Source organism: Phallusia mammillata, chromosome 6 (assembly GCF_965637545.1).
Source record: "Phallusia mammillata chromosome 6, kaPhaMamm4.hap1.1, whole genome shotgun sequence".
Taxonomy (NCBI): domain Eukaryota; kingdom Metazoa; phylum Chordata; class Ascidiacea; order Phlebobranchia; family Ascidiidae; genus Phallusia; species Phallusia mammillata.
The window spans coordinates 15,919,946-15,945,766 of record NC_137257.1 but is presented as its reverse complement, the minus strand read 5'-3'; the positions used below and the strand labels follow the sequence as shown (position 1 = coordinate 15,945,766).

The 25,821-nt window shown below is 36.9% G+C and overlaps 1 protein-coding gene across 1 annotated transcript; it reads right to left on the bottom strand.

Moving 5' to 3' along the window:
• Positions 1–865: 865 nt before the first annotated feature.
• Positions 866–23,964, bottom strand: LOC145232547 (GRB2-associated and regulator of MAPK protein-like). Its single transcript, XM_080097190.1, has 15 exons — positions 23,846–23,964; positions 23,095–23,203; positions 22,587–22,675; positions 21,945–22,068; positions 20,982–21,149; positions 18,275–18,366; positions 16,624–16,825; positions 13,904–14,011; positions 11,314–11,414; positions 7,138–7,626; positions 6,256–6,392; positions 5,301–5,657; positions 4,288–4,385; positions 4,146–4,216; positions 866–3,513 (listed from the first exon to the last, which is right to left on the bottom strand). The coding sequence occupies exons 2-15, from the start codon at positions 23,194–23,196 to the stop codon at positions 3,327–3,329; spliced, it is 2,325 nt and encodes a 774-aa protein (XP_079953316.1). The 5' UTR covers positions 23,197–23,203; positions 23,846–23,964; the 3' UTR covers positions 866–3,326.
• Positions 23,965–25,821: the final 1,857 nt, after the last annotated feature.

Here is a 25,821-nt window from a genome sequence, read left to right as displayed (position 1 = left end):
GTGAATACAGCGGGAGTGCTCAGAATTCACTCGTTTACGATTAAGACGGGTGAATGCAGTGGGAGTGCTCAGCTTGACGTCTGGATGGACGTTTTACGAGACAGTCGTGTTGGTGATTAGAAATCAGCTGTTTTTGCGCAGCCATGCTATGTCGTTTTGTTAAATTATCAAGCTCATTTTCAGTTTCGGAAAATTGTGTTTAAAAACTGACCTTGAACGACAATATCAAGGTCAAAGCATGAGATTAAATTGAAAGTATTTTTCTTGTTCTTATTTACTGTTTTTTTTTGTAATTATATGACAATAATGATGCAAAAAGAATACAGACAAAACTTTTAAAGTTGGGTTAAGGCTAAAGTTGGTTAAGTTTTTCCTTAAGAATCTAAAAATAACCAGGATGTTTGTTTACCATAAATCCGCACAAACGCGCGTGTGGGGACCCATTCATTTTTGCCTGCAAAAACAATCATATGTGTAGATCAAATGATGTGTATAGTAAATTGGTAAATATCTAACAATGATTGTGCCCTATTTTTACTGTTACCAAATCGCATATGCATATGTGTGGGGACCCATTAGATTATGCTTGCAGAAACAATTATGTTATAAAGTGCCAGGAAAAAGATAGGGACCCAATGCCAAATATATATCTATTATAAATATAGTAAATGGTATATGTGATACATCGTTAAATATGATGTAGTATATATAAACTGGCAATATATAGGAAAACCACTATTCTAGTTAAACGTATGAGTTCAGGTTTGACAGGAAACAAAAAAGTTTTTTTTACCTATTTAACATGCGTTTAAGCTTAACACTTCAAACTAGAGGAGCAACTATAACAGCATTTAAATACTATAGGTCACTCGGGTTTAAGACTTTTAACTCTTTTAGCAATAAACACGAACGGCATGAAATAATTCAATACATTAAAAGCAGCAAAAAGGGATACAGAAAAGATATTCGGAACATAGTGTAAAGATAAATCTTGCAATCGCGAAAACAGAATTGCGAAATAAGTTAATTTAAACCTTTCATAAATATAAAGTCCGAAATAGGTCTTTTAAACGGATAAACGAACACTTAAAGATAGCGATTTACAAAATTCAAAACAAATAAGTTGTAAATTAGCGATTAATTTGCAAATTTTGTAAAATTTACGGAACATGAAAGGAATGATTACGGTGTTTAAAGCCTGTAGGTTGGTAAGCAATTTCAATCATTATTCTACATCGAACAACAAAGTCAGCAATAAACACATTTTTCGGTAATCTAAATCCAGGGCGAGATAAAGCATTTAATTTTAAGCACAGTCTTACAATAGAATACGATAGTTCCATAAAACAGACCAACTTAATTATTAGGATTACTCGTATTTCACATATGGCAAGAAATAATGTTCTTTTCACTTTTCTTACTGCACATTGTAAGTTATATGGATTTAGCAGGTACAGATTTTTCACAAGTAAGAGTAAGGATTTCACAGCTGTAAAAACGAACAGTGTCACAAGTTTGAAGATAAGTACGTTAAGTGTTGCACATAAAACTATTTAAAATCATTTTGGCGCAGAATTCGGTAAAATTGGCGTTTTTTCCTTCGGTAAAATTGGCGTTTTTTCCTTTTTCCTATAGCAAATTCATTTTTTTTTTAATTGTCAAAGTTAAATATTTAAAATAGTAACGAACTACAGTAAACCTCGGTTACGCCGAACTCGGTTAATCCGGATCTTTGATTAATTCTGACAAAACTTAAGGTACAAATGATTTGTAATGTGGTAAGACATGGATTAATCGACATCGGTAAATCCGGATCTTCGCCTAGTCCGAATAAATTTTTGGTCGAATAGGGTCCGAATTAACCGAGGTTTACTGAATATGACATACGAGAATACAACATCGAATACTGCAGGGTTAAACAATAGTTGTAAGTTGACCCGAATCCGACTCAAAAAGTCCGGCCCGACTTGAATTTTTGGCCCGGGCTATTTCGTATTGCGTAGCTTAACATACAATAACGGTGAAAATATGTTTTGCAACCAGTCAGTTGGGTGTTTGAAATAGTGCCACATGAAGATTCAGTTGCTAAATGCAAATACAAAACCACTTGTGGTAGAACAGTGGACAGCTGCATGTGAATGAGTTTGCGGTATTATTATCGGCGTTATGCAAGGTGCATAGAACCTTTGCAGAAACAAGGCGACGTTCGTAGTAGAAAAGTATTTTGCACGGAAATACATACAGCGATCTCGTAACAACAACTTAACACACAAAAAAACGATTTCGGAAACAGAATGACGTCATAGTTTGCTTGCGATGACGCAACAACATTGCACTAACATTATTAGAGAGAAATTCTAAAAGCAAAGCAGTAGAACGGCGACAAGGCCAACACTAAATGTCTAAGAGTTAAATATTGCAAACAGGGGCGGATTCGAAATAACCTGTGAGGGGGTTTAGGGGGCTACGAACCCTCCCGCCCAAAAATCACGTTCAAGATTTTTTTTACTGCCAAGCATAAAATTATTTCACAAGTCGACCCCCTCTTGGTAATTTTTTTGCACCAGCCCTGATCAGTGACAACACTTCTTGTATCGAAATAACACACAATGAAACTTATAACTGCGGGAGAAAAAACACAATACACAATCTCACAATGATCATCAGTAATCGGGATACAGCATGGTCTTGCAATGAGTAGAAAATAAAGCACAAGTCAATAGAAAATCTGATATTTCTGTCTCAGTTTTATGCATCTTTGGTCGTATATTATCATAAATAAATCAGAACTCATTGGCAAAAATCTTTAGCTTAAAGTACTGCTATAGGAACATTTTAAATAATAACAAACCATTAAAAAATATAATTTGTTGAAGAAATATGGAAGCATTTGTTGAAGAAAATTGGTCTCGTACCTAAAATGTTTTGTTTGCCATCATAAAATTCTACAATAAACTCTGAATTAAAACACTTTGCTTTTGGGGGGTTGGGCCAAAACTGCAACGTTTTGATTAGCTGGGCGCCCCACTGGTGGAGGTATTCTGACGTCATAGTCATATGACGCAATCAAATTCGGTCGCCTTTTTTCATAAGTGGAAAACTCAAATTTTAAGGTAAATCTCCATCTATAAGGGAGAAAACGTTTCAAAGTTTTTGCGTGGTAATATGGTCAGCACAAAATATTTTTGCAATCTTTAGCTGATTCCAGTCGAGTACCGAGCACCAAAATAGGAAATGCTCGGTACTCAGTAACGGACCCAACCCTTTTCAAAAACTTCACATATTCGTGAAGGAAACAGACAGAGATCCCAATTTTCCGTGCTTTTTTACGTAGCAGTGCAGTGGTCAAGCTTGGGCCTCCATCCATCCGCAAATCGTCGAATTTTGAGACGATAAAGTTTGCCCAGTTCAAAATCCTCCTCTAGTATTGCGTCACTCAGTTCAGTTAGCATTTGTCCGTCAATTCTCTCGTTGTAAAAGTACTGCACCACGTCTTCACTCAAACCAATAAACCTATGTTGTTGATAGACGGGTTATACCAGACATCTGCATATTGTCTAAGACAGCGGTTCTCAACCGGGGGTTACGAGTTGTATTCTAAGGGGCCAAGAGGTACATTCGCCAAAAGACATTAAGAAGTTTTTTTCCACTGTGGCGTTTAACTTCTTTTCTTTTGCAAGGCATAGAATTAAGAATTGAGGATTACTTAAAGGGGGTATGAACCGGGGGTTACGAGTTGTATTCTAAGGGGCCAAGAGGTACATTCGCCAAAAGACATTAAGAAGTTTTTTTCCACTGTGGCGTTTAACTTCTTTTCTTTTGCAAGGCATAGAATTAAGAATTGAGGATTACTTAAAGGGGGTATGATCTATAAAAAGGTTGAGAACCAAAAGGCATACTGAATAGGCAAATATAGACAACGGCTGAAACAGAACTTTTTAGGGGCTGTTAGGCATAAGTTCAAGTCCAACTAAGCAACTAACTAATTAGCTAGGCAATATATATTGAAAAAAAATTAAGAAGACAGATTGTAAAGTTAGGCCCGAATTAGGTCCGTTTTTAACAAAATGCCTAAACCCGAATCCAACCCCGCTTCGACTTACAACTTTGAGCTACACCTTCATGTCGCAAAGAGGTTTACAAACCTTAATGAATGAACAACGTCTTCAACGCTCATCGTGGCCACTTGTTCAGGAGGTTCCCATCCTTTAGGCGACTGCAACAAGTATTTATCATTCTGGTCACTTCATTACTGGGTAAATTGTCTGAGAAAAAAATATCGCCTACCGGTACGTAATTCTTCTGAGACATCTTTGACCGTAGCGAGGTGAGGTCAATGTCTTCACTTAAACCTGAACGGGATCCGTCGTCAAATGGCGCCAAACCTGAAACAAAAGATTTTTAAGAACCATTGTTTATGATAATGTAACACAGGGACCAAGACTAAGAGAATGAAGGGCCACATTGTGGTTTGGTAAATACTTTGTTTTGAGATCTAAATTATTACCACAGAGCACATCTGCTAGCACTCATTTGAAGATTTTTTTGTTAGCCCGCGAAGTCCAACGTTTTAGTGACAACTATTTTTTTGGTTCTACTGGTCTAAAAAGGAGAAGTTTAAACGACACAAAATGCTGTAACATCTTCCATTGTGAGGCAAGAAAAGGCATTGTTATGTGTATTAAAGAGTTTCTGTATCAACAAACTCGTTGCGGTCGGTTATTTTTGCACGGTGTTACTGAAACTGAAAGTTTGTGAACGGGTTCTACTTACTAAAAATGAATAAAAGACAAAAGGGGAGCCTTCGAATGGCCCCAACCAACACTACTGTGGATACAAAGGCATCAGTAAAGGAAGCGCCTCAGCCACAGATGTCGCCTCTATGCTGGAATGGGGAATACTTTGAAAAAATACGTTCCAAAACTTACGTTGTAAACAAACTAATAAATGTAATGTATGAATTTTGGTATTGGTGTAATAATCTCGAGTCGAGAAACAGTATTTGTTGGGCACTCGTCCGCGGAGTTAGTTGACGATTTGTAATGGCCATCAGCAACAAAAGTTGGACCACACTGCTATAGATGACGATTAAAAATACAGACTGTTTCTGTATTTTAACGCCTGGTATTGGTTAAAATTCAGTCTCTGTAGTAATTGATGTCATGAAATTGAGAAATATGTTTTCAAAAAATTATTTTGGCCACTTAATACAAAAATTGCGCTCTTTCAAAATAACTACTTTAAAAGCTGTGCTTTTTGGCAGAACATCTTCCCATTTAAGTAAAAGACCACTAGCTCACCGTTAAGAGTATCAGGTGAACCCACAGCATCAGTGCTCGACACCGTCAACTCCCCCATACCGATGTGACGCGGGATCCTTAACATGTCACGTGACCCAAAAATATGGTCGCTAGGCAACTGACTGACGTCATCACCGGTTGCCTTGGCCACCTCTGGCGGCTTCTGCTCTTTAACGTCTCCTGCGGAAGCATAAATCGGGTCCAATGTTTGTTGAGGCTCATCAACTGGGATTTGAGAGATGGGAAGTTCAAAAGATGGGGATTCGGGTCGTGCTGGTGGAAGAGGTGGAGGTTGCGGACTTGAATTTGCGTCTTCTGGAGTTTCATGTTCCTCGCCGCTGACCTCATTGGATGAAACTGTAGAAAATAGGTGTTTAGATTAGGTCAGGGGAAACCTACGGCTTGAAGGCCAAATTGATGGAGCTACTAACACCATAACTCATGTCAGCCGCACATTTAGCTAAGTTTATTTGTTTATCAACAAATTTTTAGCTCTTTTAGCAATCTTTATTACAATATGTCGACGTTTCGATGTTTCGACCACTGACTACAAAGTATTGTGCGACAATCATGATAATTGATTGTTCAGTAATACGCGTGGTAACAAACAGCGGTAAACGAGAAAATGTTGTAGACTAGACAGTGGATTACATAAAACCCTTCTTTTGTTATTACGTCAACGCTACAGCACTTCGTGCATTTATTTACAAATAATTAGTTTTAAGTAAGTTATGCAGTTAATTTTTGGACATGTTTTTCTTATGTTTTCAACTGGGAGATCTCGAGCTATTTGGTGATCTTAAGGTAACGGTCATTCAAAAGGTTGTTTAGCTGAGTGAGTAGGGTATGGGCCAAAAATGTTAGAAACCCGCAAACGAAACATTAAAAAGTGTCTACACAAGTGGTTCCCAATCGGAGTGAATTTACTTTAATTTACACATATGGAAACTTTTACCCCCATTCATCTCAGTGGAAGTTCCAGCAATGCCTTCTCCATTTAATTGTGGTTCGACAGACGGTTCATTCCGATGTTCCACAGGCCTCCAAACATCCCATATCTCTTCTTCCTTTGATTGTTCTGAGCTTTGTTGGCTAAAAACAAACGACTGTGACACTTTCGATAGCAATTAATAGTAGTGATGCACCAAAGTTCGGTTCCGAACTTTTTATGAATGAAATTAATGCCTAAATTTCAATATTTCCAATTTTAAACATCATATGTAAAGGCATCGAGCCAATAAATGGCAGTACCAGAGTTGTGAGCGAGCCAGAAATTTGAGCTCGAACCCGGCCCGAACCTGAAAGTACAAGTCCAAAGCCCGGCCCGAACCCGAATCGTCTTGGAGAAGCCCGTTTAGGCTCGAAAGTTTAATTGCCAGGGCTATAATATAAAGAAGAAATACACAATGGACAATGGTAGAAAAAAATATCTAGAGCACGCAGTAATTAGGTAAACATTATTTCAAAATAGTTTAATCCGCGGGTAAAGAAACAATTTTGATGTGTTTAATGCTAAACAAAACACCTAATGACAAAGTCCGCGGTTACAGAACAAAAGTAATAATGCCCCGTGAAGTGAATTTGGGTGGTGAACCATGCATTTGTGCACGACAGCACTACCAAATTCAAGAATGTACACACTTTTTTTAACATCCCAATCTAATGTCTTTGGCTTCGTCAGTTTATAAGTCCGTTTCAATTAACACTTTTGCTATTTTTGTTCCACTGGAAGCCTTATCCATTGTTACGCCATACATTAGTGACGTCATGACATCTATGTGAGGAGAAAACAGCACGCAATATTGACTAATTGAATAAAAAGTATAACTGAACTTACATTGCTGTATCTTTGGCAATAGGTGTCGGTGGTAAACTGCTTGGAGGCGAAGGTGCCTCTTCCGAATGTGGAACTGGTGCAACCCTCAATGGCATGTCGCTTGGAAAGGCTTGAGAGTGCCGGTTTCGGGCCTTGGGTGGCACAGGGGGCACCCCACCTGTCCGCAAGCTCCTTCTGGGTGAAATAGGCGACGTACCGGCTGCGTTCCGTGGGGGCAAGGGTGGGCCGTCCATGCGGGCTGGTAACATGTTAGGCGTGGGTAGAGAACGGCGGGAGAGGCTTGAACCGCGCGCTGACGGTCGTGGGGTCGAGGATTCAGCAGGTTTTGTGAGAAGTTCAATGGCAGAGACGCCGCCGAATGGGTTTTTGCGTGGCAGGTTGGATTTGGGAGTCAGATTTGGAAGATGGGGTTGTCGGATATTGGCAATGGCAGGCAAAGGTGTTGGGTTGGTGGGACGAAGATGCCTTGGTACATGGAATCTTACCGATCTGTTGTACACAAAAGTTACATAACGTTTTTTTGCGGTATGAAAAACACATCTAACAAAAAAGTCCTTAGATTCTTAGAACATCTTGGAGAGCAAATATACTTTAGACAGTGGTACAAATTGGTTTAATAAGGCTTTATAAAAAACATTCAATTTAATAAAAATTTCAACCAGTTGCTGTATTTTACCAATGACCAATAAAGCACATAATAAATCCACCGAGAGTTGGCGCCCGAACCCGAAAGTACAAGCCCGATGCCTGACCCCAAGCCCGTTTAAGCCCTAAACAAAGGGTCTAAAGATTGATTTGACAGGACTACAATGAAGGAGATATACACAATGGATAAAAAAGGTAATGGCCTAACCAAGACGTTTTAAATAAGATTGTTAGGCATTAGTTATAAACAGCAACTAACTTCTTAGCTAAGGAATACATATTCTAAAAAATTACTGAATGTGGGGCCCGAATTAAGCACGTTTATAAAAGAAAACAGATCCCGACCTGACAAACACCGATAGATGGCGTAAAGAGCACAGTTATTTAAATTAAAAGGAGCTAAATTTAACATAAGAAACTAAGTTTTTACTTTGACTTTATTGTTATTATTATCATTATGAAACCTCAGCCCAAGCCTAATAGCCCTAACCGTAAGCATTTTTTACACAAAATGCATTTCAAATATTTGCGAACGCTCTTTGCGCCACCTAACGGTATTTAGCAAACTTGTGTGAAGTTCTTGTGTTAGTAGATTTGCTGCCATAATCTGGCAAAGTTTTTTGGTAATTCAATGCCGCTAAAGTAAAAAAAAACTCGACCTAGCGTAAGTATATCCCGTCTATTTTGCGATTGTGTGGATAGTCTTATGAAAGGCCCTGTTTTTTGTCTGACACTCACTTCCTGGTTGCAATTTAACAAAGCTATCATTCACTGTCATAGTTCCTCGTAAACACAATGCTGTACTTGCGAAACTATCATCCATTTTGCGCCATATTAAGTAAATGTATGTCCCCCTATATTTTCAACACTCATTATTACTGTTATTATTCATTCCTAAATCCAATTTAGATATGTAACTGCCATTTTCGTTCAGGTATAAGGCTCTACAATGTCTGAAAAAGCATGCCTAACTTAACTAGACTTACTTAGTTCGAAATAACATGACTGTTTAAAACACAGTGCACGCTATACTACGAGCTATAGACTTGCCCTAGTACAGAATACACTAAAAAGCCGATTTTGTTCTTAAACAAAGCTTAAACTGAAACTAATCATCTACAAGGCGTACATAAACATATTGCGTAGGTGATTCATTGCCGTGGCCTTCTGCACACTGACAGGCGTTGTTATACACACAGTAGCTACAAGAGTCAGGCCTAAACCAGGAAGCACTGTAATTTACTGAAGATATACAGAGGAAAAGGGTTTGTAAAGATTTTGGAAAATACAAGACAAAAGACTGCTGTCTCATTTGACACAACATGAAGCCCCCCCAAAAAAAAAAATTTTTTTTTTTTTTTTTTTTTTTCGAAGGGATAATGTGTGAAATTTGGATAAACTTCAATGGTGAACATCAGGGCCCAAATAGACGTGAAATGCGACGTGCTTTATTATTCAATCGTTTCGGAAAATGCTCATGCCATCATTGGTGATATGAAGGCCACATCAGTTACACCCCTTTACACGGATCTGTTCATAAATTTAATGATGAAAATAACGTCCCAAATATGGATAAATTTTACCAACAAAAAACCTGAAATACATTTCAGCATTCATTCAACCACTAAACTTACAAATACATAAACTGTGCTTATACAGAAATCGTCCTGGACCAACGGGCCCTCATTGCAAACGATTCCAGTTGTGGAAAATATATACTAAACTGACGCTATAAGTACACTTAATTTAGTCTGTGTTTAAGGAACTGAGGAGCAATTATATCAGCGAAATCGATTTTTATGTGTTACATTGCATAACGAAAAACACAGACTGAATTAAGTGTACTAAAAGCCTAAGTTAAGTATACTAAAACGAAGAGCTATGTAACGTTAGAAATTTTGCTGGTTTTAATATCCTACATTTGTGAAGCGTTATCACTGAAGGCTGCTGCCAGATTTTCTCCAAAGTTGCCCAATATTCGTAGCGTTATTATTTTATTTCCCAAGACTTCATTATGTTGCCCAATAATAATTTTGTGACAACATGATGTGATAATAGGAAATTCTGTTTGTGACGTCACAAAGTATGTGTTAGCTTACTGTTGAGAGCTGTCTGACTGATAATGTTTTGAACCCGCTCTCAAGTTCGGGCTAAATGGTAATGTTTGGTCGATAAAACGATTATTATTTGTTTGATAACTTAATTTTCAAAACTGGCGTTGTAATTTTCAAAAAACTTTCCTGAAAAAAACCTTTTCCTGACAAAAATACAACCAAAATAGTAAGAATGTATGTCCATGAGTCGCGAGAGACCACAAAACAAAATTTTGGGAAGTATTTGGGTCGCGTCAAAAAAGGTTGGGAACCACTGTTCTATTGTGTTGGTTGTCTTGGTATTTTCTGAGGCTTCACGTATAGGCATGTCAATCAAACTTTCGGGCCTAAACGAGCTTCTCAAAAAGGATTCGGGTTCGGCCCGGGTTTTCAGGCTTGTACTTTCGGGTTCAGGCCGGGTTCAGGCCCGTTTACAACACTGGGCTAAAGATATAGGGGTATTGCAGAAAATGGTTTCAGTCGTGACCAGTGCTCTATATGCTCAATATATTGACCAGTACAACTTGCATAGCCACATAGAGGAAATAGATAATGTTGAAATCAAAACACAAAGAACCGATGCAATCTGCATGACCTATGCTTAACCGTGCATGCACAACAGTCATCGAAGGACTCATATATGATTGAATAATATGATTCATATCACACAGTAATCATATCTGAAATGATGCCTGGTCTAATACGGGTTACCTAGCGGGCTTCATGCGGTCAAATATTGGGAGGTCGTTAAATTGATTCCAGGAATTTGCGGCCAATTAATATGCAAATTTGCACACTATGTGGTTTCGCTTGTGGCAAATTGCCCTTAATTTATTGCATAAGGGTCACAATAAATTCAGGAAATCTGTTTAGGCGTGCAGAGTCAGTCACCTTGGGCTTTTGGGGTCAGGTTCGGGCTTTGGTTTGAATAAAACGGGTTTGATTCGGGCCTGACTTTACGAAATTGTATCATAACTTAACCTGGTGAATTTGTTTCAGACTTAACCCGGGCTAAATCGGTGGTTCCCAGACGGGGAGGAATTGTTCCCACGAGAGGAATTTAAAAACTTAAGGGCAGAAATTTACATTAATTTTTGCATGTGGTTTGTAAATAGACACTTTAGCTCTGGGAATATAACCTGTGAAGCTGAAAAAAGACTCAATATGAAATGAACTTTGTATGAAGTAGCGTCTGCTATGTAGTATGTTGGGGAGAAACGAAACTGTTTTGGATTGTTGAGGGAGGAATCCGTCAAAATAGGTTGGGAACCACTGGTTTATAAGTATTAAAAAAGGGTTTTGGGCTTGTGCTTACGGGTTTGAGGCCCCGGTTTTGCCTATGGCATATATGACTCAAGTGCACAATAACATTTGCTGGTGAAAACAATGTCATAAAACGAAACGTACACCACTTCATACTTACAACAAAACCACTTACTTGCAGTAATTGTCGATATTGGTAACACTGGATTGGAGTTGGGTCGCCATGTACGTGCTTTGCAGATATGTCTGATATTGATTCCTATCTTTCTCGTTGCCCTGTTGAAAAACAGTGTAGGTTGATAGAGATTCCGTAAATCGATTGATTTCCACACAGACTGGGTGGAATCAACTGTGATAGCATTTTTTTGCTAAAAAGCGTTGGTCAATTGTTTTATCATTTTCTCCAAATGTTTTATAGGAATACTGTACATTTTCAACTTAAAAAAAGAACCTCCCAGCTCGTTGCTTGGTGGTTGAAGACTATAACAGGGTTCCCGCGCAATTTTTGTTTATAAATTCCATGACTTTTCCAAAACTTTTCAAGAAAAAAACCCCGAATTTCCACAACCTTAATCGAAAAAATCGAGCAATTCCCATAGCAAAACTAGAAAAAAGACTTTGATATATGTAGCCAATTTACCATACTTGCAACGAATATACAAACGTGACGTAATTTGAAATTCCTATCTCTATCTGGCATTTTCAGGCGCCAAATTCCACACTTTTTCAAGGACTTTTGGAAAAGTTGGCTTTTTTCAAAACTTTTCCAGGCCTTAAAAATACCACTTTAAATTCCATAACCTTTCCAGGTTTTCCATACCCGCGGGAACCCTGCTGTAATAAACTAAAGCTCATTGATTTAAGTGTAGGAAAAACATTATATCATTTATCCTAAAGATTTAAAGCATCATCGGTTCAAATTCAAATAGAATACATTCAGATTCTTAATGATGAGTGACTAATGTTTTCATAAACTGAAATTCTTGATAGGTCTACACAACGTGCACAAAAGCATGAAGCAGTTACTATCAATATTTGAGGTCAAATGGCTTTAAATTGACCAATATGTAAACAGTACAACTCATACTTTGCTAATACTCTGTTTGCAATTACAAGTGCCTTTAAATACATGTCTATTGGAATCTTAACAATTAAAAACAGTTATTAAAGGACCAATTGGCAAAACAACATCTACATCTTTCGACAAAACGATTTTATTAACCAATTCATCGAAGCTAAAAGCTGATCTACCACTATACTGCAACTGGCTGATATTCGAGACATGCATTTGCAAGGGAGAACGACGTTATGCGTTTTGCGGGTTTTCTTAACCAGTTTCCGGTAGCCAAACATGCCTATGTGCGAAATATCAGGAAATGGCTCCAGTTTATGGAAATTTGCATAACATATAATCAAATGCATTAAAAAAAGAAATTAAGGCCACTTTAGACATATCTTAACGATTGATTGCAAAAACCATTATCAAAACCACGTTTATTCACGGTCAAAAATAGAAGCAATGCCTTTACAATATCTAAAAGGAAAGGCAACCATTTACCCCGCGAGCTCAGGCGCCGTGTATTTACTGCACCAAAATCAGAAAAGACAAGACTGTCGGAAGTATATGCATGAATTGACCAGTAGGTAATACATGCTGTTATGCTAAAGGCAAGGTCTGTTTTCGAACCGATTGTGTTGTTTCATGTCATGTTTATATTGTAATGTCACGTCTTTGGGTTACATATCTACATTAACAATTTGCAAGAAAAAAACAAACTAAGCGCACCTTTTTATCAGCCTTTTGTGACTTAAGTCGCTATAAACGGGTGTTACTGATGTGGCCCCCTCATATCACCGATGGTGGCATGAGCATTTGCCGAAACATTTCAACAATAAATCATGTTGTTTTTATGTCTGTTTGGGTCGTTTTATGTTCGTCATTTATAACTTCGTGCATGTCACGACATCTATAGATTTACTTTTACTTGTAGCAGGGATTTGAGTTGAAATGTTAAATAAGATAAAATACGGACTCAAGTAAAAAAGGACATTTCTTAAAAGGACAATAAAGTTTTCCCAGACAATGTCCTTCAAAATAGGGCAAATCTTAGAAATAGGAAACGGTTTGGCAACCCTGAGTAAATAATTTACGTCCTTGCGTTAACACATTAGCGGCTACCGCTTCAATGGGAAAACGAAATCCTGCCATCAACATGTCCGTTTGTTATTATGACGTCACAACACGAACACGTGAAACAATAGCAAGGGCAATTTTTAATTGATAAGTGATTAATAAGGCATGTCGCTATTTAAGTCTATTTGGGCCGTGATTTTCCTCAATTAAGTATATTAATGTCCATTAAAACTGCTTATCATGCAATAAAATAATAACATGCAGTTTTATGGAATATTTAGTACAGTGGTTCCCAAACTATGCGCCGCGGCACACTGGTGTGCCGCCAGATGTCATTAGGTGTGCCGCAAAAAATATTGAAATTAAAATCAATCAAGTAGAGTAGTAGTACCAGGTGCTTAGACCACTAGGCCAACATGCTCCACGTCTCTGAGATGTTCAACTAGGCTATTTAACTATGAAAGTGACCTGTATAGCGGCTTTATGACCTCATAGTTAGTGCCTTTGTCAGCTAAAAAAATTATTCAAATGTTCGAAGTGCGCCAAATAAGTTTTGTTTTTCTAAAATGCGCTTTAAAAGAAAAAAGTTTGGGAACCACTGATTTAGTACCACCGTTCAATCATAATTTACCTGTGGATTTACGACTGAGGCAGGCAGGGAAAACGTATCACCATTGGCACTGAACTCGATGATTCTCTGGAAAGGCGTAACCGCAAGTACCACATCATGGTCTTCAACCTGTACCACAACACAATAGTTAGATACCACCATCCGCAATTCACTGGTCTGATAACTTAATCTTGAAAAGGCATTTTTGGAATTGTAGCTGGTCTTCTTAGTATCGCAGCAAGCGTACTGTTGGCCTTTGCACTGAGAACCTTGTGAAACTGCAGAGTGTTTGATCGAATAGTCTTAGCTGCTATGGTACACCCATCGAAAAATCGTCATATTTTTTAGGAAAACAGAACTGTTGTTGTTGTTTTTGGGAGGGATATTATTTATTGTACACAGTCCTCGGTTAATCCGGACCCGTTTGGACCCAAAAAATTACTCCGATTAGGCTAAGATCTGGATTAACTGATGTCAAATAGTTAAAGCCTTACCACATTACAAATCATTTGTACCTAAGTTTTTCCAAATTAGGCGAATATCTGGATTTACCAAATCCTGTTCTTTTGGTCCACCGCATTAGAACGTTTGTCAAACACAAATTATAATATAATTTTTACCATATATTTGACCTTTTTACAACAAAAACCCTTCAACATAATAAAAACAAAACAATTTATTGTAGCATAAAAAGTCAATCAGGAAATGTATTTGAAGCACACAAAGGCCTAGTTCATAAATTTTGACTCTTAAGAGCCCATTGGAGGTGATTAATAATCGGCTTTTGTATCACGATTTAATCACATAATTATGGAAATGACGACTGATTCAAAAGACCAGTCACGTTTGGGCAAAGTGCTTGAATGACGTATTAAACCAATTTCCTTTACCTCTGTGATCAATGCTGGTAATTGGTAATATCTCAGATGTAAGGTTCGGTGTAAAAAAACAAGCAGCAACTGGGTAAGAAAAGCTTTACCCAAAGATCGTTTTTTGACTGTATACTTAGCCACTACCCAGTAACGAAATGCGCTAAATGACGACCAATTACACAATGTAAGAATATTTATACCTAGAATTTACAAAAAAACATTTTAATGGTGAAAATAACGGCCCAAATAGATGTAAAAAGTGACATGCTTTATTGTTAAAACGGTCTGTTTTCGAATCAATTGTGTTGTTCCGTTTAATGCTTTATTGTTAAAACGTTTCGGCAAATGCTCATGCCATCACCAGTGATATGAACAGATCCGTATATAGTGTTCCAAAGACATTTTGGCCATACATCTGGGCAAATATCGAGAAATATCCTTCAATAGACGAGCATTTTTGAAATAAATGAGTTGTTTACGGCTTGCTCTTCAAGAGACATGTGCTTAATGAATGATAAAGGCAATTCATAAACCTGAATTTGTAAATATTACTCGGCAGCATTTACAGTTTCCGTGTTTTTTTTTCATTCCGAACCGCTTAACTACACTCTACTACGGTGGTTTTCAACCTGTGGAAGTGAGGAGCTTTCAGGTGGTACGTAAGTACTCAATTCCAGACATATAAAGAATTGAAACTCAAATGGCCTAATTGACCAGTCCTGGTTTTGGGCGAAAATCATGTCTTTGACGTTCGTTTGAAATTACTAACTTCGTTGGTTTTACAAATATGTTATCCTAGTTAAGAATAACATGCCTATCGTTTGGTCTACCATTTAAAAAGGGTTTAGGACTTTATGTGGTGTGCAGCGATAGAAAAAGTTATCAGGTCTAATACGATGAATGCAAAAACAGAAATTTCCAAACACTTGTACAGCACTAAACAACCGTTGTAACAGAATGTTAGCGTGGTATTTGCATCACTTTCGTTTTGCAGTCTTTATTGTGAGCTTATGAAACCAGCATGTTTTGTACGGTTTATTGTTGTTTTTAAGAGTTGAACGGGCGATTCTGTTTAGATAGGGAATCATGTACGCATTTACAACAATCACGTTTCAGTCCATTTTTTGTGCTTGATAAGAAGTAAGAAATTTTCTAAATGTGATTTGTAATAAATGGCAAACGTTACTCTATAACAGTGGTTCTCAACTCGTTTCGGGCCATGGACCACCGGTAAAAATAATATCGTGGACCACTTCTGTTTGGAGCAAGATTGAAGTATGCATACGAAATAACCACTTGGGCTTAAAACAGAACTCTTTAAAACCGATTTTTAAAAAGTGAGATATAATTATTAACAGCTAACATGTTGATACACTTTCAATATGTAATATGCAATCATCTCCAGTTTATCAACAAATTTAGTGGACGTCCTGTGGACCACCAAAAAACTCATCATGGACCGCTGGCCAGTTGAGAACCACTGCTCTATAAGCTTCCGCCTAATGCTAAACCCTTAAACTTTATCCTTTAAAAACCTTCTATATAATAGTTTCATCAATTACACATACATATTAGTTGTAACAACAAATACATTTCGTTAAAAAGGCATCTTCAGTGTCTATAAAAGTCAACAAAATTGATCAAAAATAGAAAAAGCTAATAGTTAAATAAACATTTCCCCAAGTGGTGATATATACACATAATGCAAGGTGGAAATCGTTGCAAGAATGGTAATAGAACAGGTGATGATTCACAAAATCAATTTACCAGGATTTACATAATAAGTAACTACGTAATAACTTAGTGCCGCCATTTAAATATAGTTCAAAATCTATTGCCCCAAGCCACAAAATAAAAATTCAAACTTACTCCTAAAAACTTGAGGTGCATTCCCGGTCTCAAGACAAATTCGTCTTTTGGTGAGCGTGTACGGTTTGACGTCACCACAACCGTTATGGGGTAGTTGACTTGTGACGTCAGATCTGCTAGTGACATGTCACGTGACCTGTGAGCTTGAGCAACCTCGATGGGAGTACGTGTGGCAAATTTTCCTCGCAAGGACAATGGCAACCTAAATAACACCTTGTTACTTAATCCAGTGGTTATCAACCTGTGGTACGCGGTCCCTTAGGTGTCCGCCACGCGATTTCAGGGAGACCGCAAAGACCTTAAAGTATTTCTACAATCTTATGTAACATGAGATCTTGCGAGCGTACAAGCAAAAATTAGATAGACAAACGAGTTTTCTTTAACAAGAAGTGGTTCTTTACTTCATTTCAAGTAACAAACAGAGGCAATTGTTCGCGCACTATGTTTATATTGCTTTAGTCTTGTTTGTGACGTTATAAATTGCCTTTGAAACATTCCCACGCAAAGTGATCTTACGAAACTAAACTAAATTCATTCTGTTGTGGAAATGCTTCCGAAATAAATAAATAAATTTTTATTTTGGTAACTGGACAGTTTTATTTTCCCCAGGTATTTTAAATTTTATGAGTATATTTAGCTTGGACCGCGAGTGCTCAAAAAAATTGCGAAAGGACTGTTATGACAAAAAATCAAAAAAGTTTGAGAACCGCTGCTCTAGTAGTACGCCAAAGCTTTTGAGGTGGTGCGCAAGTATATCTTTCTACTATACTTAATTCAAGTCAAACCATAAAATGCAACTTAACTAACCCCACTAGATAGTCCAGTGGTTCTTAAACTTATACTGATTGCGTACCACCTTGTAACTTTTTCTATCACTGTGTACCACCTAAATCTTGTTTAAATGGGTAGATCAAGAGTTCTTCTTGACTACTCTAGTTAATTTATGAAACCAGCATGTTAGTAATACCTAAAAAAATCCTGGACAACGCTTCTGCAAAAAAACAGGGCTGATCAGTTGGGTCAGTTGAGCAGCAATTCTTGATGTGGCTTGAATTAAGTACAGCAGAAAGCTACCCGTGTATCACCTAAAAAGCTTTGACAAACCACTAGTGGTACATGTACCACAGACAACCAACTAGATAGCCCCTAATTTTGGACCAAACTCGCGTCTTGAACATCGTTTTTGGAATTGTTAACCTTCCTTATTTCAGAAATATGCTTGCATATTCAAGCAGAATAGGCCTATCTCTTGGTCTACCCACTCAAACAGGGTTTAGGTGGTACCCTTGATAGAAAAACTTGTTAAAAAATGAATCGTTTCTATAAATTGCTTTATTGGTTTAACCTAGTGGTTTGCAACATGGCCGCTAAACAATAAAAGGGCAATTAAGGGTGTTGAGAGAAGATTAAGCAGTTAAAACAAAATAGAAACAACAAAGTAGTTTTTGTCATATCTCTTTTAGCGACCAGTGAAAAAAAACTAGACAAAAGTGTATTTGCATTGGTACAGTAAACCTTGATAAGAAACATAGCTTTCAGAAACATTCACTTAAATGCACTGTTTAAAATGCACTTTAAACTGCACTACTACCTTCAAACATGATTTGTACATGGGTAAATTTCGTTGAACAGAAAGAAAACCGAAACTTACGTTAGACTCTCATTAAGTCGAGTGTTGTGGACTATTAATGCAACATGTTGTGGCGATCTTGAGCGAACTTTTGAAATAAAGCGACTTGCTGGCTGTAACAAAAAATAAATCACTTTTAAACATTGGTCCCAACCCTCCTGCACTAACTTGTAATTATAAAAATCTTATGTGTATTTTACATTCAGGTAACCTTTTGAATCAGGGTGGTCCAACTTTATTTTGTTGCGGGCCATTTAAAATCGTTAACTTACTACGCGGGCCAAGGTTTAAATTTTTGCAGGAAAAACTTGTTTCTGGGTCAAACTCTACGGTAACTCTACACCTTGTTTTATCTATACTAAGTAGAAGGGTAGAACTACTAACACGATATGTTTCAGCAGATCCAAAAGTGCTTAATTTTCGATAGGTGGCGCCAAGAGCACTTTTTTCATTTAAAACGGTATATCTCAAAAAATGCTAACGGTTAGGGCAGGGGTTCTTAACCAGGGGTACATGTACCCCTTGGGGGTACGAAGCACCAAAGTAGGGGGTACGACAGTCAGTGTGAAATTATGCATTATTTAGGCATATTTGTGAAGAATGCGTAACAAGTTACTTTGTTATGTGTAGCTGATTTCAATTGACTGATTGTTGGTGTTCTGTAAATTTTGTTGAACTTTCAAGACTATTTTAATGCATGCATTCAACACGTAAGTTATAAATACACTGAGTTTAATTCCCATTATTGTTTACTTCCGTTGGCCATTGTAGACAGGGGGTACGAGAAAATGTCATGAAATCTCAAGGGGTACAAGCGCTAAAAAGGTTAAGAAACACTGGGTTAGGGCTATTCGGGTCGGGCTAAGGTATTAGCATTTGAAATTCAATAAAACTAGTTACTAATGCAATATTTTCAAAAACTTGCATCCCAAACCAACCCCTCTTTATCCGCTAAATAAATAGTTCAGCTCTTTACGCTACCTATCGAAAAGTAAGCACTTTTGGATCTGCTGAAACATATCGTGTTAATAGCTCTACCAAGTAGAAGCTGTCAAAAACATCCAGTTTCCACTCTAGCGCAAAAATGCCCCTGCACGGTTTAAAGAAGAACCCTTTATTACATAACAATGCCTTGTCATACGTCACAATAGGAGATTTTGCAGTATTTAGTGTGTGTAAATCCTCACACTAATAAAACATTGAATTATTGAAAACAACACTTATAGTTGTCTTTAAAATGTTGGGACTTTCGCGGGCCAACAAAATTATCTAGCGGGCCACAATTGGCCCGCGGGCCTGCAGTTGGACCACGCTGTTTTGAATCATCTACAGGTTCCCAGGAGTTTGTAAACCCAAGGACAGGAACCACTATTTGAAAACTTTTGTGTAGACCAGGGGTCACCAAACTACTACCAGCAGGCCAAATGGTCCCGCAAAGGGGGATTGTGGATCACTTTTTGGAATTGCATAGTGTTGAGGCTTAAAACCTAGGTGGCCCTCTCAAGATATTTTTAATGTTATCCAGCCTGCCATGAAAAAAGTTTGGTGACCCCTGCTATAGTCCGTTTCCAAACTTTATCGATGAATTTCTCACTTAACAATGCAAAGTATTCACATTATTTCCCATAAGACTACATAACAGATGGTAAACCATACAAAAATCTGAGGATCAATCGCTTAAACATATATAACCCTCTAACAGGAAGCATACTTATCAGAGATCACTGTTTTTTTCATATTTAGACCATACTAAGGTCATTTAAAAGTGTGCCGTAACAAACTTCTCAGGTTATATTCCCAAAGCTGAAGTGTCTATTTACCAACCCCCAAAAAATTCAAGTAAATTCTTCCCCTAAACTTTTACAATTCTAACCCGGTTGGGAACTACTGTATAATCCAATAATGCAAAATACAGCAATCATCATAAACAAGAAATAAGTTTAAGCAGATCATACATGATATGAACATGTATACAAGGGACACCATAGAAAACAATAAAAGTATTTCACATAACTATGACCAATAGGTGTAATAAATACAAACTGATACACCCACCACATATTCATGCACAATGTTGTTGCTTAAACAAGCAAGCGAAACAAAAACACATGTTACTGTTCAAACAGATAACAGCTATGCTAACAGTAGTACAAGTTTCTAGTTCCTGAATGTCATATTAAATACACCTTATCACTTTCTGTTGCTAGGAATTTACAACTTAACAACACCATATATGGCATGTTGAAAAATGCATATTAGTTGAGTGCGTATGTGTGTAACAAATTATTTATGTATGTACTACAGTTGTGCTTCTTTTACAAAATAATCACAGGCAAATTTTGAATTATTCATGTTTTGCAAACAAGTATATAATTAAAATATATCGAACATGCAAAAATTTAAAATTGATAGCGTAGAGCTCTTATGGTCTGGTGAACCAAACGGTGTAATTTATACACTTTTAGTAAGTGGTAATAAAGAAGCAAATGCTTCTGACTCAAAATTAGTAAACATGACTTGTTAACTATTTGCTTCTTTATTACCACTTCATGATAGACTTGGACTTAGTGATCAATGGATAACATTAACATGCTTACTATTTTTTTGTCCGAAGGGCGCTATTTTTAGGTTCAGATAAAAAAATTCAAAGTGTGCCAATTTTAAACTGTACATCTAATTAAAATGTGCAACACGTTAAAATAAACACAAAAAATACGAAAAAATGTACCTTATTGGGATTTCCAACCACTGGTTGAGCATCAGATCTGCTCACTAAGGTAAGTTCATCTCCATGATCAAGAAATACGTTTTCATCATTAATAGATACTGTCATCGCTACTTGGACATAAATCTTCGAGGGAAAGTAATCTGCCACTTCTTGTATGGATTTAAACATCTACAACAAAACAATAATACAAGACAATTGTAATATTTTATGTAATGTTCAAACCATTGTTTGCAAAACCTTTATAAGTTGCAGTAAGTTCATAGACAAAAAATATACAAAGACGCTAATTAAAACTGGTTTTAATTAGTGATGCACCGAAGTTTCGGTTGGCCGAAACAATTCAGCCGAATACGCTGTTTTTCGATGTTTCCTTTTTGATTGCATGGAATTAATCCCTAACTGTCATTTTCACCTAAACAGAACGTCATAAATTAACCAATTGTTGAATCCATAAAATACGAGCCATGTTGTCTGCAAAATATTACAAGTTTAGTAAAGCTTCCACATTGTGAAAGTGGTTTTGATTTGTAATAATTCACTTCACTCGCATTAACGACACAAGTTTCAGTTGAAAACATCCACAAGAACGGGGATTTTAGGTTCGGCCTGATTCGGCCAAATTTATTCGGCCTTGTGGCCGAATATTCGGTTTCAGCCCGAACCTGTTTAGGTGGGTTTGGTGCATCACTAGTTTTAATCTTTTTTATAAAACAAAAATGATTTTCTTATTTGTATATCTGCATGTTGTCGTCAATCCATAAAGCATTCCATCGATACCGAGCATCGGGTACCCGCCTCATTACTACTCTGTGTGTTTAAATTTTTTTAGTGTATGAATAATAATGTAAGAATAAAAGCTTTCCACATTAAAAGCAAGCATTCAGAGAAACACAAACCATTTGCATTAGAATGAGGACAGATAAAAAGGAAGGGGAATTAGACATTTTTATATTGATTGATTACCTTAAGAGGAGCTTCATCTCTTTCATAATCACTGCTAATGCGAAAGGATCCTATAAACTCATTGGAAATTTCAATTTGTTTTCCCATCACATAATGTCCTTCTTCAATTGTTTGTGCCACAGTCCTGACAAAAAAAACATGAAGTTTAAAGTGCTGAAAAATAGCCGCTCAGCATTGAAAAAAATGGCTGCTCAAATGTAAAAGCATAAAAGCACCAATACACCATAAGCTGCAGACAGTGCACACTGTTTCGACCTATTCTTCTGTCGTTAATGCCAAGTTGTGGCATCCAACAGGTTGGTGAGGCATGGCTAAACCTGAGGTCTCTATTTTCATTAAACTCGATTGTATGACAAGTTACAAACAAAATTAGTTTAAGGGTCAGGCCTAATGTACAAAATACTGGTGCCATAATCAGTCTATCTCTATTTCTAATGAAGGTGAACCATACCTAAATTTGCATAACAATCACATTGTTTTTATATGGTATATATATATTATTTCTTTTAAACTTGTTTTTTCATACGGTATTATTTCTCCATTTAGGCCATAACAAAATTGAAAAACGTTTTTTATCTGGTAACTATCTGTGAACAGGCAAAGGGTATTAAAGTTTGTATGAATGTATACTTGGTTGCCCACCTCAAGAGTTGACGTTTTCCATACAACATAACTGGTTCATTTTCAGGTAGTCCATATTTTTCTGAAGTTTCAGCAGTAACCTTCACAATCTGAAAATAAAACAGGTTAACAGAAAGGAAAACTTTACATTCAAAAAGACCCAAATATTCAAGCACAGTTTATGACTACAGGAAGCATTTTAAATCTATGAGTATTCATTTGTTTACTTTGTGAAAGAACACATAGCTACACAAATGCACTGAAATCTAAGCTAAAAACAGCTGTGCAACTAAAACATTATGAAGCTGAAATAGTATCAGACCCCATTTGTGGATTATAATAATTATCACTAAATGTGCTGCAGCTGTACCATATTATGATGGTGCCGGGAACTCACCAAAGAGTGGGTTTGGCGCATTGTGAGTTTAATACAACTGGAGGCAGCATTGGTGGGGTCAGTTAATCGGGGCACTAGAATCCAGCCACCAATTTAATTTTGGTCATCATTGGTTGAAAAATCTCTACTAACCTGCGGAAACCCATACATTTGTCCAATATCATTAATATCCACTGCTTGTTTTGTCCATTGGACACCTGAACCTGCCGCCAATATGTTATCGATGCTGTCCATGTTGACACTAAAAATAAAATGTATTATATTGTATTAACTTTGATACCAGACATACAAATGGTACATAACAAAAACACAAGTGCCACAGAATCGGGAAACAGCTGCAACAACTTCGCGATTGAAAATTCGTCATTGTAATATGTGCATTTATTGGACATGTTAAAACATGCAGCAGCTGCACCGTTAAGAATAAATTTATGCTTAACATGTGGCAGAGCCCATCTACAGAACATGGCAGTTCCTGATGAGATCTCGCGCGTGCAGGACCTACATGTCCCGCGTGCAGGACCTACATGTCCCGCGTGCACGTCCAGTAAGTTCACATGCAAGACCAATTTCAGCAGGCGCAAAGCAAGTAAAAGAGGTCAAGACAGGCCAATTAAATACCTTTGGTGCAAAATTTTTGCGTGCGAACCCCAAAACTTGGCGTGCAAACATTTTTTCAAAAAAATTGCACGTGCAGCTGCCATACTGCAGACTGGTGGCAGAGGATGAAAGCGTCATTTTATTTATGTGAGATAAAGACAAAAGATAGCAAGTCAATTTACCGAGAAAATGTTTGCAATTTTGAAATGTGGCAACTATGCAAAATAAACAGTAAAAACAGTTAATTTTAGAAAAATGGCAATGAAAAATATAACACACCCACCTGCATGCACACTAACTTGCTGGTTGCAGATTTGAAAATGAAATTACATTATAAGACTTCCGTTTTTCAACAACCCTACAGTCGTGTTTAGATTAAATGCTATTGAACAATAAAAAGTAAAAGTTAATCGTTACTAGTTAGCTAACAATCTGTTTACAAAACACTTTAGTCTTGATAATATAATTATATAGGTATGGTAATGTAACTCATTAACGCAGTAAGGCTTCCATCCACCCACTAAAACAAAGCGGAAGAAGGCAAGAGACCTAATCCTGGTAATCCATTTTTTTTTTTTTTTTTTTTTTTTTTTTTTTTTTTTTTTTTTTTTTTTTTTAATCCTGGTAATCCAAGAGTTCCGAAAACCGAAAGTCACAAACGCATCTTCCGATTCTTCCCGGCTTTAACTTGCATTTGCACTTCCCGAAACTAATACGTATACTTGCAAACCCAACAAACTTAATAAAACTTGTTGAAAAACTCCAAAAATCAAAATTTAAACAAAGAAAGATTGACATTTAAGTAATCGCTCTGTTTAAACAACGTTTTTACGAATATTTATGCATCATAAACGCTGAGACAATTTGATGCAAATTTGCATGCTTTTTGGTAGCCGTAAATTTCCGCATTGAAATCAGTCATGTGGAACCATAACAATAAACATTTGTTTTGATTCCGAAAGCACGGGTTTTGTGAAAACGCTCTTTCTATAATTTAGTTTGTAAGCATATTAAAGAACACCTATAATTATCTGATTGACAAATTGTAGTATTGTATAAAAAAACATAAAATTGTACTGTGTATTTTTATTTTTCAGGCAAGCGTTTTTTTATAAATGACTAGAAGTTAGGGTTGCCATATTTTATGATACACAATCCCTGACAAAATTTATCTCGGTTGCGTTAACCCAGTTTTTCTCAAACATGCTCGTTATTTCTTCCAAAGGGTCGCTTTGCCATTATTTCGAGGGCTCGCGGTCCGCAAGCCTGAATGTCATATTTCAGAAAAACTAAAGTTGATTACAGAAATTTAGCTAGTTATGCAAAATTACGCATAACAATTATCCAAAGCTGACATCACAGACAAGACAAAAAGTATTTACCTTTTTGCGCGAACAATTGCATTTTTGTTAGTTGGCATGCAATAAAGCCTATTGTTTAGCAATGGAGACGGTCGATCCTCACTTTCATTTTGTTTTAAACTTATTTAGTTACACAAACTGACGCCAAATATAAATATAGAATCACTTCCACCTTTTCGCGGTCCCCGCAAACTACTCTAAACTAAAGGACCGCGGATCCCAGTTTGAGAACACTTCTATTCCGGAATAAATTTGGAAAAATAGTCACACGGACGGCGACACGAGAAAACGTTAGATACGGTGCTCTGATCCTTGTCAATTAACTTTCTGTGTAGGCATCCGTTTAGGTTTATTAGACTAAGCTCACTACTCAGTCTAATAAACCTAAACGGATGCCTATTCGTGAAAAAATAAAGCACATATATCAGGGGTCGCCAACCTTTACCACTATAAAAACCATTCAGACCAATTTTACACAGAAAAAAAAGCTAACAACGGGAGCCACAAAGACCTTTTTAAATTTGAAATAAAATATCACTGAAAAAACGTTTTTATGTCTCACGACATTCGACTTTTCGTTGTTAGTTAGTTCCTTGCATATTAGGTACACAGTTAAAGCAAATGAAATTTCCCATGTAGCATCGAATGCTGTATTTTCTTGAAACGCGAATTTTTATTTGTGTTTTTACAACTTTGTAACCTCTTTACGTTTTATGGCAAAGACGCGGTTGTAGCAAACTTCTCCGTTGGTACATTAATTTCATAGTGTATATTTTTTCTTCTTAAATTCCTGACTTTTAAGTGCATTTTAACATTTCTCCCTGACGTATATTTGACGTATGGCAATCCTACTAAAAGTAAACAAATTGATACGCCTGTATTTTTGAATTTATTTTGC

Coding starts and splice junctions, on each gene's coding strand:
- LOC145232547 (XM_080097190.1), bottom strand. CDS start 23,196: ATGGACAGCATCGATAACATATTGGCGGCAGGTTCAGGTGTCCAATGG. Junction 18,367..20,981: donor TGGTTGGAAATCCCAATAAG/GTACATTTTTTC, acceptor TTTTTGTTACAG/CCAGCAAGTCGCTTTATTTC. Junction 4,386..5,300: donor TTCACCTGATACTCTTAACG/GTGAGCTAGTGG, acceptor CTTTTGTTTCAG/GTTTGGCGCCATTTGACGAC.